Source organism: Anoplolepis gracilipes, chromosome 6 (assembly GCF_047496725.1).
Source record: "Anoplolepis gracilipes chromosome 6, ASM4749672v1, whole genome shotgun sequence".
NCBI classification, from domain to species: domain Eukaryota; kingdom Metazoa; phylum Arthropoda; class Insecta; order Hymenoptera; family Formicidae; genus Anoplolepis; species Anoplolepis gracilipes.
The window spans coordinates 15,157,808-15,171,424 of NC_132975.1; the positions used below are offsets into that span (position 1 = coordinate 15,157,808).

Below are 13,617 nucleotides of genomic sequence, written 5' to 3' on the forward strand. Positions count from 1 at the left end.
TTTACTAGGGCATCTTGTCGTCGTATATTTGTCACAACATCATTTCTCGCGAAAAGAACAAGAGAGGAATGTTTATCCCTCTGAGCAAAGAGATCGCTCCCGGCACGAGCTTATAAGCTTCACCGACGACGAGGGGACTCTCCAGGACTTATTTACTACTGTCGGCCGATACGTGGACACCGTCGCGAGCGAGGGCTTTTCGGCTGACGTTTTATGTATAACAGAAAGAGCTCTTCCCGTCTATGACCGCGCTTTACTTTACACTTTACGCCACGGTAATTTTACACTTTGTACGCGAATGAATTTTCTCGCATTCCGCGAATCGTTCGAAGTCCTTTTCTCTCTCTCTCTCTCTCTCTCTCTCTCTCTCTCTCTCTCTCTCTCTCTCTCTCTCTCTCTCGGATTATTTTTGCCGACGCTGTCCGTTGCGCGCGGCAGACTTATATCAAACGTTTAATTGGACGCCGTTGTCGAGAATGCGAATAAATGCCGTATAAATTCGATGGGACAGGACACCTGCGCACGCACGCGCACGTGTCGACGTAAAACCACCACGTGTGTAAACGTCATTATCCGCGGTATGTCGGAGTGAAAGCACCACGATGCACTTTGATTCACTTTTTAAAACGTGCATCTCACGCTAAATTCTTGTAATATTTGCGATTTAACGAAAGAAGATGAATATATAATTCGAATTTTATATAAAATATGTCTCAAAACTTTGACAAAAAGATACTGGAAATCAAAGATATCTCGGACAAAAGAAGAGTATTTATTTCAATGTTGCGCAGACAGTTGAATGGAAAATTTTCTTTTTTACATTATTTTATTTCATTTTTTATGGTGGACTTTGTACCGAGGAAATTTTAATATTTCAGGACAATAACATGTGTAAGTAATGTAAAGATAAATAAAGCATTTAAAACAGCAATGAGTCAAGTTGATTATTTAGGAAATTGAAAATAAAATTTCAAATAGATAGTTGACTTAAGCTCTATCTCTTCAACTAAAAGACGTGAATAAATTGGACAAAGTGTTCGCTGAAAGAAACTGTGGTGATTATGGGACAGATAAACTTCTGAAGTTATAAAAGAGCTCATCAACTCGGGAAAATTCACATGGAGATACAAAGAATATTTATTCTGAAAAATTGAAATTTTAGATGGTGTCTCAAGATAATAACGGCTTCGTCTCCGACTAATACAACGCGCTTTTAAATTCGGTCCATTAACTTGTCCGCGACACACGTTCGGTATACAGCTCCGCTCTTCTTTGTCAACAATTTTTCCTCTTCCTCTCGTTACGCATTCTCCTTTCATTTCTCTGAAGTAGCGAGAATCTCGCGGTTGACCAAGAAAAAAGAGACGAAAGACGAAACGCTGAGGAACGCGACTTATAAATCACGTTAACGGCTTCTCTTCTGGTCAGAGTTGATCACAATCTTGCGCTAACTCGCTGGAAACAACAATTTGCTCCGCCTCGAGATTTATAGCGCGAGAGCACGTGTGTTTTCGGTAATTTTTAACATATGACGTCGACTATTTTCCGATCCTTCTTGTCTTTTCGCACGAATCTTTTAAACCAAAGCGGGAAAAGGGCGGAAAAAACATCTCGTAAATCTCTGATGCGCTTTTTCCTTTCTTTTTTCTTTCTTCGTTGAATCGATTGTGCCTTTATCTTGCGATAGGCGATGCTACATTTTGCAAAACATTTCTGCATCCAGAAGATTCTGTCATCAGAATTTTTAGCAACCATCGTCGTAGCCATAGTCGAAAGCCTCAATATTTCTCTGTTCTAGCCTGGAAGATGGACTAGAACGAGATAAAAATTCATGTTCATGTTTCTTATTCATCGATCCATCATACGTCTAACATTAAAGCTAGATTCAGACAGGCTGTCTCAAAACCAGACACGGCAGAAAAAATACGCAATAAAAACAATAATTCAAAAGATTCAAGATAGATTTTTTTTCAGAATAAACAATGGTTTTATCTTCATCACGTAAACAAAGTATTAATATGTTTTAAAAAATATATCGAGGAATATTTGAAGTATCGTTCAAATGCTTGCAGGTCTCGTGATTTTACATCGTGTTTAGGGAAACTTCTTGTAATCCATGCGAAGGGAGAAATAAGCATATGATAATTGCCAACGAGACGCGGTGCAAAGGGCTGATCTATCGCCCTCGGAGCGGGAGGGGGGGAGGAGGGGGGGAGGTAGTAGGGAATACAATCCCGGACTGTATCTTCGATCCCGAGATTTCGGGATGTGTAAAATAATTTTCCGGGATCCCGGGCTTATCCCGGGATTAAAAAATTTTTTATTAAAAAAATATGTTTTTGTTTGAAATTTAGATATGTCATTTATATCAGATTTTTAATATTATATAATAAAATTAAACACGTTTCTCTGAACTTTAGAAACTTAAATTAATCTTTGAAACAGAAACAAACGTAGAAATAAAAAATATGGTTATATATAAATAGTTTTTATAATTGTTGTTAAACTAGCAATTATTACTTAGATATATATTAATATTATTCAAGTTTCTTTTATAAATTATATAATTCATATAATTATATAACAAAACTAAACATTTGCATTTGTAGCTTAAACTTTAGAAATTTAAATCTTTGAAACAAAATAATCTTAAAATAAAAAAATTTGCTTACGTTAATAATTAGTTTTCATAATTGCTAGTAACTATTACTTATATATTATTTAGATTTTTGAAAATAAGAACGCAAAAATAGAAGAGCATCTAAAGTTAAGGATCTATGAATGAAAATTCTACAAATATTTAAATGCGAAATATATTTAAACAATTTTATTTATAGTTTAATTGCGTTAGTGAAAATTATTTTAAATTCACAACTTATAATTAGTGAAAATTGTTTTAAATTCATAAAAAAAATATTCTAAATAGATTATTCTTAAAAATCCGGAAATTCCGGAATTAATAGTTTACAATCCCGGGATGGTCGGAACTAGAAAAATAGCCGGGATCCCGGGATTGCATTCCCTACTAGGTAGGTAAATTCTATTAAGCCGGCTCTGCGTGTACACGACGACTTCGTCGTTCTTCTTTCGTCGACGTTGAGCGACGACGTCACGGTTCTATTCCTGGCGACGTGGACGCAGCGATATCTTTAGAGCGACCATCGGGTACAGCCCGTTACCGAGGTTTCCTTCCTTCGAAAACGTGTGCCAGTTGACGAGAGAAGGCGCGAGACAGAGATGATTTATATATCGGTTAAATCGGACCACCCCTTCGTGTCCTCCTCTCCCTTTCCGCGACATGGTGCTCTTAATATTTCGTTGCTACACTACGCTGCGCTACCATGTGCGACTTCTAGTTTCGTCCGAAACGCGATCTACGAGATAAACACCTTATGGAAACTCGATTCAGATTTAGATGCGTTCTAAAAACCGCTTGTTTAATTTTACTATCTCGTGGGATAGAAGATCAAAGCGTGGCGCCGACGAAAATAACGCTCTCATTGTCGAGGCATTGATCGGTCGATTAAAAGTCTAATTTGAAGAGAGAAGATGATTTCAGGAAATTCAGAGAAGAAAGAGAAAGGAAACGCACACAGAGAAAGAGAGACTAGCGAATTTGGAAATAAATTTCTAGACTTAAAAATTGTAGCGAAAAATAACGAGAAGACAATTCGCGCGCGAGTTTTACGATGATAACGATACATAAATATTTAGGTACTTTATAAAGTCGAAACGATATCAAAAGGGAAACCGCTGATTCGACAATAGTATAATCGTTAAAATCTCGACATTTTATTTCATTCCCTATAAATTTTTTATTTTACATTTGCGAGCACAATCGTGAAATAAAAGCGTAAAGATAAAACCACTGTTTTACAATGTCACTTTACATGACTCTCAGACAAGTAAAAAGCTAAATTATATTTTACTATAAAAATGATATACAAGTGACTCATTGTCAGTCTTTCATGTGTTCAGAGCGTGGACTCATACGTATAATTAGCTGATGAAAGAAAGCTATTTTGTATTTAATATCTTGTGCTAAAAATAATTAAAAATTCAATTGGAAAAATATAACGATAAGAGATAATAGAACTCGTCAAAAAACCTGCAAAGTTCATTTACTTCGTCATTTACTAGACACAAGATTACTTGTAAATTCATTATTAGAAAAGATTTGAAAAAAGGCAAGATAAACAAATCTCTTTCGAGGGTTAATGAAAAAAATCCAGCACAAGCAACAAGACAAATTGCAAGGATTCCGGAAACGGAACCAGTGTGAATTTTTAATCGACGTATAATCTCTAAATAAAGCAAACCTGTCCTTTGCCGGCGGTGGCCGAGCAAAGCACCGGGCTCGCCATCGTCTCGTCAGCTCTACATTGAACTATCTGTTGCCTCTGGACCGATGCCAAACACCGATGAGAAAGATCATCGTGTACCGACGAGGATCAAATTGATGATTCTCGTTCTTTAATCGACTTTCAAATCTGATCATTATCGGAGCAATTATCGTATTTCATATATATATATATATATATATATATAAATCGTCTGGTCGCGTGAATAATGCAATAAGGATTTTGTAAATATTTGTAAACAAAGATTGACATATGTAAACGCAAAGGAAAGATGGATCAAAACCTACAAATAATTAAGCTTTCACATATCTGTTCATATATTAATTATAACAACCTCTCGACGTGATGTTTGACTTAAAAATGAATAAGTTTTTTTGCGAATCGGCATTCTGCCAAGTAATAATTTCCAGTTTGCGATCTTTTATTGCTACTTTGCGCCTTTGTTTGTAATAATACGGACGAACGCGAACAGTAATACTCGATCCGAATATTTACTGTGAACGGGGAGCTTATTTATCCTACCAATTATTACGATCACAATCATTTTATCATCGTTTATAGCAAATTTAGGAGAATTGAAATTTAATAAACCGATTTTTTTACTAATATTTTTAAAACTTTTTAATTACATTTTTCGTGATAATCGATAAAAAATTTACTTCTCCATGTTCTATTAAATTAAATTATTGTCATAAATTAAAGCTGCAAAAACTTGAAGAGCGCTTTTTTAACAAATCGACGATCGATTAAGGTTAAGCTGTCCAACTGAAATTTGGGTCAAGATGCACAAAATTTTGCAGTACAAATATGTAAACGAAAAATTGTAAAATAATTATAAATTTATTATGGCAACAATTAATAAGTAACACGTAAATATTTTAAAATTGATATAATGGAAATTTAGAGTGATAATTTCTATCACAGCAAAATGTGGGTAACGCGTGGTAAAGGAAAATTGACAATTTTTTAAATATATTAATATTTAATTAACAATTAATATTAATATTTAATTGCTTGTAATGCCGGACAAGGATCAGGAAAGTGTGCAACAGCAATGACATCTCCAATAAAATTTTCATAAAATTCCCATCCGTTCATCGTTTGGAAATTAATGATGGATCAGATAAATCACTTTGTTTCAAGCTATCAAAAAGACTATTCCTGTCCTTACACGCTAAGTATGTGTCGAACTGAATCGTCAACCAAACCAATCGCTGTTAAAGTTTGCGCCTATACTGATTCACCGCAAGTTCTTAAGAAGTTCTTGGACGCGAGCCTCGAAAAAGATCTCGATCGAACGAGACAGTTGTCAGAACCTAAGATTTGTTCCAAGACTAGACCCGTTTTACAAGCGGAGATAATACAAATCGACAAACCGCCTAAAATTTGCGTAACAAAAGTAAATATTCAGAATCAGAATCTTACTTTCTCAGAATTTCGTGTATGTATAATTTATTTTATTTTAGAAACATTAGTACTTGTATATAAAATATAGAATTTAGTTAGAGAAAATAACGCGATAACGCGATTAAATTTTAAATTCTATTTCTAAGCGCGAGGAAAAACCTCCCCATCTGTTAAACACTATATTTCCGGATTCACGAACGAATGGTGAACGATTCAAAACGACGTATCAAGCGCATTACAGTGATCCCGGTGAGCGGTGATAAAAATATCTAGAAGATATTACGCACGTTTATCGTGACATATCCCTACTATGATCGATTGCGTGATGTATTTTTTTTTTTTTTCTTGATTGAATTTTTATTTCTTTTAGCAGCTGAACGTATGATACAACGTGATCTAACGCAACGTGATGATCTAGCGCTCATCCATACGGATGGTCAGCAACTGCGATGTCACATGCCAATAAAGATAACAATAGAAACTGATTGCCCGCCGCATTGTCCGTCTTCTTCGAGGATAAATGCGGCCGTAAAACATGATTGCAAGCAAAAGAATGGATCCATGCGTGGAAAGAGATGTGAGATTGCCGACGTCGGACCGCAAACGTCAATATCACCCTGGAAATCCGAGTACCAAGACAGCATTAGTAAAATCGGTCACGCCATTATGCGAGTTAAATTGCATCAAGCAAAGAAAAAAACCTTGCCACTCCAATATCAGCAGTGTATATCTAATTAAAAAAATTTCCAATTATCAATCAATTAATTATCAATCCGACTTGAATAAAACAATGTAGAAAACTAAAAGGTTTTTGAGTATTAAAATAATTCGTCTGTCTCTCAAATGCACGAAAAATATTTTGTCTATTGAAAAAAATATAAAGTAATTGTTAAAGGAATAAATAGAAAGAGTAGAAAGGAAGAAAAAAATTTGCATTTTGACATTCAAATTTTATTTCTAATAAAAATATCGACTACTTCAGATTACATCTGTCATCATGTACGATCGTTTATATTCCGATCTGTGATCAAAATTTAATACGTAATTATTTACGGGAAAATATGTACCTAAAAATTAATTGACTTGATGGAGATCATCCAATTAGCTGGTCTTGACAGAGAGAATTAAATTTCAACGCGAGAAATATAATTAAAATCCACGCATGTTTATATAAGATGAACGATGAAAAAAACAGCAGAGTCGTTCTTCATCCACGTTGTAATTGCATTATTGAATGCAACATTCCACTATGCGCTCTACAGAGCGACCATCGTGTCCATCTTGTTGGTGAAAGGATGCGTCGTCTGGCTATTCCGAGAAATATCGAAATTTAATTTTTCGCGAGGTGTCATTAATCCTTTATCCCGCATGGATCCACCCCTGTCTTGTCCAGCTTAGCCTCGACGTTTTTCTACTCTAAAGTATTGAAAATTTCTGGTGTTTGCGGATTTAACAATTAATTCTTAAGAAAACCCTCGCGAAATTAAAGTTTAATGCAAAATGTCGAATGCGCCGGAAACTTTCCTTGACGTAACGAAACGAGATTTCAATTGCTCCCGTGCAAAACCTCTCGGACAACTAACACCGCGGATGGATACCGGACTGTATCTTCCCAGACCTGATCCGGAAGATTGTAAATGCAACGCTCACGGTTTGGAAAATAGAAAAAGAGCCAGGTAAATTTCAATTTATATACCTATATGTCTGTATCAAATCGCTTTAAAGTTGGTCTTATTTCCTTTTAAAGATACAAACAGTTGGCCGATAAGGAACGTCGGCTTCGCGACGAGCTGGTAAGAGTCGATCGTGAAATGGTACAGCTCACGTCCCTGATGTTGGACAGTACTTGCGATATGGACGAAACGATGAAGAGCATTTACAAAACAGACTACGAAAAGAGAGGTGATTTAATACTCTTCCAAAAATTGTATTGAAGTAAACTGATAAAAATCTCTATCGTTTTATTATATTATTATTAGGTCTGCCCGTCACGCAGTACAGGTCATTAATGGCAGCAGTGAATACACCAATTATACCGACAATTATCGATTTAAAAGATGTTTATAAAGATCCGATTGCATTCAGGTATTCGGCTAGGGACAGCCCGACGATTCAACCTGCCAAGACGACAGAACTCTTAAAAGGTAATAATTAAACGTATAGAAAATATTATACGATGAATATACATAAATAATTTGCGTAAAAATTGTGAACAGCAAAGAGTTCCTTATTTTGTACGTTATTTATTTTTCAGAAACTTGTTCCTTCTGGGATCAGCCATTTGCAGGCTGTTCAGAATATAAAGATACCATCAGTAAAATGGGTTTGATTAATATGAAAAATCAGCAACAATATTTAAAACCTCTTCTTCCATCGAGAAAACATCGCGATTGCAATTTATCAAAGGTAATACAAAGAGATTTATAATATATATCAAAACGTTATCAGCACAATAATATATGTTGCATTTATAACACGAATAAAAACATGCGCAATTTTATGTTTACTGTAATTTTTACGTATTTGCGTCCGAATATATAAATATCTATTGCAAAATATTACTAACAAATACTACATGTTTCATGAATCGTGTTAAAAAGAAATGAATATTGACAGATGGATATAAAATTAAAATTTCTTTTCAAGACAGAAATAAAATTAAAATTTCTTTTCAAGACAGAAATAATATACTTATTTATTGTAAAATGAAAGAAATCTAAAAATATGCGGATAAGGTAAAATTTCCTCCTTTATCTCTTGGAATATACAATCTCTTTATTTATCACAAATTGCGATAATTGATTATTGACGAATTTCACATGAAAATCGTTTTGCGAACAATTCTTTTATGTTGCTTTTTGCATTATTTAGATTAGATTACAAATTAATTGTATGATTGCTTTGCTAAGCAATTATATGGTTTTATGTACTTTGCTTGGTCCTCGTACATATAAGTTTACGATTGACATTTTCAATGTCAAAAATATAATCACCTATATTGATGCATTCAATCGCTTGTATCATAAACATAAACTAAATATATTAATCAATTACGTGAGCTAAGTACAGTGAAAAAATTTAGAGAATATCTATAGTATGTATATGTATAAACGTTGTTTTATATATCACTTCAGTTTAATAAAAATACCTTCGTACAGAGATAATAACAATATGAATGTTTGTGATATATTACAATAATAAAGTTGCAACTTAATATAGTGTATTGATACATATATACATTTCGCTACAAAACTAAGAAAATTTCAACTTATGTAGACATTGATTAAAATTGCTGTTCAACCAAAAGTTTACACAAGTGTGGACAAAATGTAAATACATAAAATAATATAGCTGATAACATTTTTTTATATCACATATAAAAAGATGCATAGAGGAACTATCACTTTTATTGACCGCAACCATCATTATATCCAATACTTAATATTCCCTTTGTCGTATTACTGATATTTCTCAGAGTTGTTTACATAAACACAAGAAAGAGAAAAAAAAAAGATATAAACATTCGTAAAATAATATACAAACATAACTTTTAGTTTTTTTTTTCTTATAAATTAGTCTTACGTTTGTCAATGCAAAATAATGTTTTTCACATCTTTGCACATTGTATGTATAAGGTTTATAAATAATTTATTATAAACATTCTATTTTGTTTTTTTATATGTAACTAAAAGGTAATATTTTTTATACATGTAACATTTTATTATTCCAATTAAAAAAAACTCAACTTTAAATAAAATTTTCATCATATTATTTACATAGTGTACATAAGAAAGAAATGCCACATGTAACTCTGACATATAAATTGAACGTGTCTTCTTACGACTTTTTGGTGCTTTTATATATATATATATATATATATATATATATATATATATATATATATATTATTAGGGCACAATTCTGTGACGTAGGCAAAGATATTAAAGACGCGGTTTCATAACTTTGAAACTAGTTTTCTTGTTAGCTAAAGCTTCGGTGCGCGCACACACGTTCTCCGAACTACGTCTAATGATGTCTATATACTCACTCGACGCTTGAATGTCACACTGCGTTTTTATTTCGTCGTACGAATAGCAGTCTGATTTTGATGTATTTAAAATCGATCTCATATCCACCTAGATATATGAAATAGACATCATGACTTAAATATTATAATATCATTAGAGATGTATAGAAAAGATCAAAATTTACCATTGGTTCGTTTTTTACAACATTTTGAGGCCATTTCTCAACATGTTGAGGATAACTCGATCTATCCTCTCTAAAAGAACCCATTATATATACACGTAAAAAATTATTAATTTATACACACATATACGCAACAATATAAGTAGACTACATATACTTACGTTGATTCAAAACTACGTTTTTGTTGTAATATAGCGTTTCTTGTATATTCTTCTGGATAACTGCAAATGGAATTTGTTCTCTGTTTTTGTTCCGATTCCTCGTAAGTACACACATCATCTAAAGATAAACACGATTTCGCAAAACCTTCTCTGTTATAAATGGCAGTTTCCATAAGCGAGCTTTGAATACTACTATTTTGTTCGCTCATAATTGTACTACTACTCGTATCATAATTTTGTGAATTATCGTTTTTGGAATTATATTTTTTAGTGTGTTCGCCGTTCCTCAATACACTATCTATCACATCTTTGACATTTCTCAAACTATCATCCATTGGAAACACGTTATCATCGATTCTTTCTTTTTTAGCATGATTATCATTACTATAATTATCCTCTACATCATTTTGGCTACTACTGAGAGCCATTTCGCAGCTACTTATAGAATTGGAGCTTCTGTCTCGAGCACTTACAGAACTTTCCAAGCTACCCGCGACATTCCTTGCTTTAGAAACCGATGTAGGTATCATGATTTCAATATTACTCTCGATAACAACCTTATTGTTAATCTCAACAAAATTATCTTCGTCTTTAAGAGTTATATTATCGATATTATTCAAAATGGCACTGTTTAACGTTTCATTACTGCTATTAGTTGACCTGTCTTTAGCCAGTACCAAAGTTTTATTGTCAATGGCACTCTCTTCTGATTTACAAATACGCTTTGATTGGTTATCCAAGGCAGATGATTGCACAGGTTTGTCCAGACCCTGATCTAAAGAGGATCCAAGCGACGATTTGATATTCTTCAATTGACTCATCGACCGAGAAGAACGATGACATTTCTCAAAAATTATTTTTTGAAGTGGTGGCGTGAGAGGTGGATTCTGTTTACCATTACCACCTTCAGTGTCCAAAGATGAAGTAGAAAATGTTCGTTTCGAATCGTCCAATCTATACACAAAATAAGATTAGATAATTGTTACAACAATAATAAAAATATGAACATATATCAAATGATATATACTCGATAATAAACTGTACTATAAAATATACATACTGTATCTGATTGGGTTTTATATTAATTAGCGTAGCAAGATTTGGTAACGTCGCTCTTAAATCTGCGGTAGGAAGGCCGCAATACCATCGAAGTTGTGCGATATTTTTATTCAACAGGTATACAGCATAATGAAATTGTAACTTGTCCTTACTTCGAGCAAATAATGGAAATCTAAAAATATAAATGTCAGCGATATGTACACGCATAAATCTTACACTTATGAATGAAGATAATTTCAAAATATCCTTACTGTCTATCGTTGTCGGGTAAACTTTCTGTAATGTGATCTATAACTTTACTGCGCGAGCCATAATGTATAATAGGATATCTAGTCGGTACATTCAGAAAATTTGCAATCATCTGCGTTGTATGCGCGACAAAACCTAATGCCACAGCCACTTGGGTGTCGTTTGATAATTCTAATTCTTCGCTGTCTGGCAAATAAACATCGTTTATTCTGAATTTTCCAATACTATCCTACGAAATTAAAAAGAGTATTAGCCACTTTCGACATGTTCTAACATTTTTTATTTTTTTTTTTCTTTAGAAAGTACCTGTCTAATCAAATATATTAAACTCAATTCTGAGATTAATTGCCGTCGTCTTTGCGCAAGTTGGCCGCTCATTTGCAGGTACGTTTCCCTTGTATCCATGTGATTTTGCCGCCATTCATTTAATCTTTCCATGTCTTTATTCAACTCTCGATATCTTTCCATCAAATCAGAACCTGAGAAATAACTTTCTACTATTACTTTTTCTATATTTTTTTAGACATATATCTAGATATTTTAATGAAATACTTACCGTGATCTTGATTTTCTTCTACAATATTAGTGTGTAATTGATTCAATACACGAATTTCTGCCATTTTTCGCGCTCTTTCTTGTTCTAATAATTTCGTTCTAAATTTAGCCATTTCTAGCTCTTTACGTATTTTCATAATTTCAATTTTCTTTTCTCTATTCACTCTTCGTGGTTGCAATAATCTATTTAAAGTTGTTTGTGGATATTTGGGAGTATGAAAGTCATCACCCGAGGCGATGCGTACTCTGAGCGCTTGCACTGATTCTGTTTGCTGTTTTAGTGCCTGCATTTTGCTTCTTAAACTGCTAAGTTTATTTACAGTATAGCTACTCTTAACTTCAGATGTATTTATATTCATGTAAAGATATCGTTTCAAGTCTGGACTTGTTATAAAGCAGTATACAGGAGTGAAGTATCCACCTTGAAAATGGAATATTAAAGAGTTTTCTTTTAGGATGGTCTCTAAATTAGTTGGAAGTTTAGGACCGATGTATATTAATCCAGTGAAAGATATTGCCCAGGTGAAAAGGGTTACGTCGGTTATATTGTTACCTGGCACTGAACGTCTCCAGATCCTTAGGATAATTTCTGTTCAAAGAGACAATGATTATTTCTTACAAGAATTAAGTAAACTAACAAAGAGACATATCAAAAATGCAACGATAAACATATATATACTTATATCAAGAAACATAGCATTTATTGTACTAACAGACAGTAACGCTCACCACTGGCTGTTGAATAACCTGTGGCATGCAGAGTGGGCACTTCAAGACTCGACCATCTCGGATTAGCATTGTCGATCGCTTCGCTTGTATATAACGGTGATGACATGCTTGATCTATGCAACGTGTAATAGAACCAACATACTTCTCCATTTACATTAGCTTTCAGATTATGGCCTGTTATTTGTACTAAACTTCTGAGTCGTAACTAAAAAACAATATTACACAGCTTGTAAAAAAAAAAAACCAATAATGTTTGTGTCAGTTGTGCTCTTATGTAAAAGGTACTGTATCTTTATTGATGTCAATTTTCGATTATCCTTACTCACCTGTTGTGTGGCGAGGGGAAGCCAAATTTTATACCGCGGGGCGATTCGCGGTTGAAGGGTTAAATCTAAATCCTTAACGAGATTACGTGATTCGGAGAGCTCCATCGTGTAACTTCATAGTACTGCGATAGTATTATTCAATCGCAAAAAGGTCTATCACAATAGGGAAAATATACCGAACGCTTTATTTAATTGGAATAATTATAATCGTACATATATACGCGCAAAGGTTATGCCGATTCATCAATAAAGTGGAAGCGAACAAATTTGTAATTAACTCAACGAATCTGTATTTCGCTCAACAAATGTACTGGGAGGCTGGCTTATCGCGTGTAGGTTTCACGTTTCGTAATTTAAGTGTTTTACGTATACGATCTACAATTTACCCGGACAAGCGTGATAACGTCTGATAAATTCTGACAGCTCTTCGTATTGACATCTATCGGTACTCTGACTCTGACACCTCGTCCAGATTGCGTTCAGAAATCTACTCGTCCGAGTAAAGTAGCGTTCGATTGACCAATCAGAACGCAGAAATTTCCTTTGCCCTGATTGGTCAAA

At 33.8% G+C, this 13,617-nt stretch overlaps 3 protein-coding genes across 5 annotated transcripts; 2 read left to right on the forward strand and 1 right to left on the reverse strand.

Annotated features, from left to right (window-relative positions):
* The first annotated feature begins 5,038 nt into the window (after positions 1-5,038).
* LOC140667257 (uncharacterized) lies at positions 5,039-6,540 on the forward strand. Of its 3 annotated transcripts, none has more exons than XM_072895011.1 (3): positions 5,039-5,802; positions 5,915-6,017; positions 6,139-6,540. In XM_072895011.1, exons 1-3 carry the CDS (start codon positions 5,473-5,475, stop codon positions 6,504-6,506), a joined length of 801 nt encoding a protein of 266 aa, XP_072751112.1. In that variant the 5' UTR covers positions 5,039-5,472; the 3' UTR covers positions 6,507-6,540. The 3 variants fall into 3 exon arrangements, with proteins under 3 accessions (XP_072751112.1, XP_072751113.1, XP_072751114.1); XM_072895012.1 differs by having other exon boundaries at positions 6,142-6,540; XM_072895013.1 differs by having other exon boundaries at positions 5,042-5,760.
* A 3-nt stretch (positions 6,541-6,543) lies between these two features.
* Positions 6,544-8,407, forward strand: LOC140667260 (uncharacterized). The gene is made up of 4 exons (XM_072895017.1): positions 6,544-7,444; positions 7,516-7,670; positions 7,748-7,912; positions 8,023-8,407. Exons 1-4 carry the CDS (start codon positions 7,269-7,271, stop codon positions 8,193-8,195), a joined length of 669 nt encoding a protein of 222 aa, XP_072751118.1. The 5' UTR covers positions 6,544-7,268; the 3' UTR covers positions 8,196-8,407.
* Positions 8,408-8,517: 110 nt separating this feature from the next.
* Positions 8,518-13,511, reverse strand: Uvrag (UV-resistance associated gene). The gene is made up of 9 exons (XM_072894992.1): positions 13,057-13,511; positions 12,731-12,935; positions 12,003-12,590; positions 11,753-11,925; positions 11,449-11,675; positions 11,199-11,369; positions 10,139-11,092; positions 9,981-10,050; positions 8,518-9,904 (listed from the first exon to the last, which is right to left on the reverse strand). The coding sequence occupies exons 1-9, from the start codon at positions 13,159-13,161 to the stop codon at positions 9,710-9,712; spliced, it is 2,688 nt and encodes an 895-aa protein (XP_072751093.1). The 5' UTR covers positions 13,162-13,511; the 3' UTR covers positions 8,518-9,709.
* Positions 13,512-13,617: the final 106 nt, after the last annotated feature.

What these genes read in the sequence shown, in the direction of transcription:
- LOC140667257 (XM_072895011.1), top strand. Translation starts at nt 5,473, where the DNA reads ATGATGGATCAGATAAATCACTTTGTTTCAAGCTATCAAAAAGACTAT. An exon ending in TTACTTTCTCAGAATTTCGT is followed by an intron (nt 5,803 to 5,914) that starts GTATGTATAATT and finishes TCTATTTCTAAG; the next exon opens with CGCGAGGAAAAACCTCCCCA. An exon ending in AGCGCATTACAGTGATCCCG is followed by an intron (nt 6,018 to 6,138) that starts GTGAGCGGTGAT and finishes TATTTCTTTTAG; the next exon opens with CAGCTGAACGTATGATACAA.
- LOC140667260 (XM_072895017.1), top strand. Translation starts at nt 7,269, where the DNA reads ATGTCGAATGCGCCGGAAACTTTCCTTGACGTAACGAAACGAGATTTC. An exon ending in GAAAATAGAAAAAGAGCCAG is followed by an intron (nt 7,445 to 7,515) that starts GTAAATTTCAAT and finishes TTCCTTTTAAAG; the next exon opens with ATACAAACAGTTGGCCGATA. An exon ending in AACAGACTACGAAAAGAGAG is followed by an intron (nt 7,671 to 7,747) that starts GTGATTTAATAC and finishes TATTATTATTAG; the next exon opens with GTCTGCCCGTCACGCAGTAC.
- Uvrag (XM_072894992.1), bottom strand. Translation starts at nt 13,161, where the DNA reads ATGGAGCTCTCCGAATCACGTAATCTCGTTAAGGATTTAGATTTAACC. An exon ending in TTCCCCTCGCCACACAACAG is followed by an intron (nt 12,936 to 13,056) that starts GTGAGTAAGGAT and finishes ATTGTTTTTTAG; the next exon opens with TTACGACTCAGAAGTTTAGT. An exon ending in TTACCCGACAACGATAGACA is followed by an intron (nt 11,370 to 11,448) that starts GTAAGGATATTT and finishes TTATATTTTTAG; the next exon opens with ATTTCCATTATTTGCTCGAA.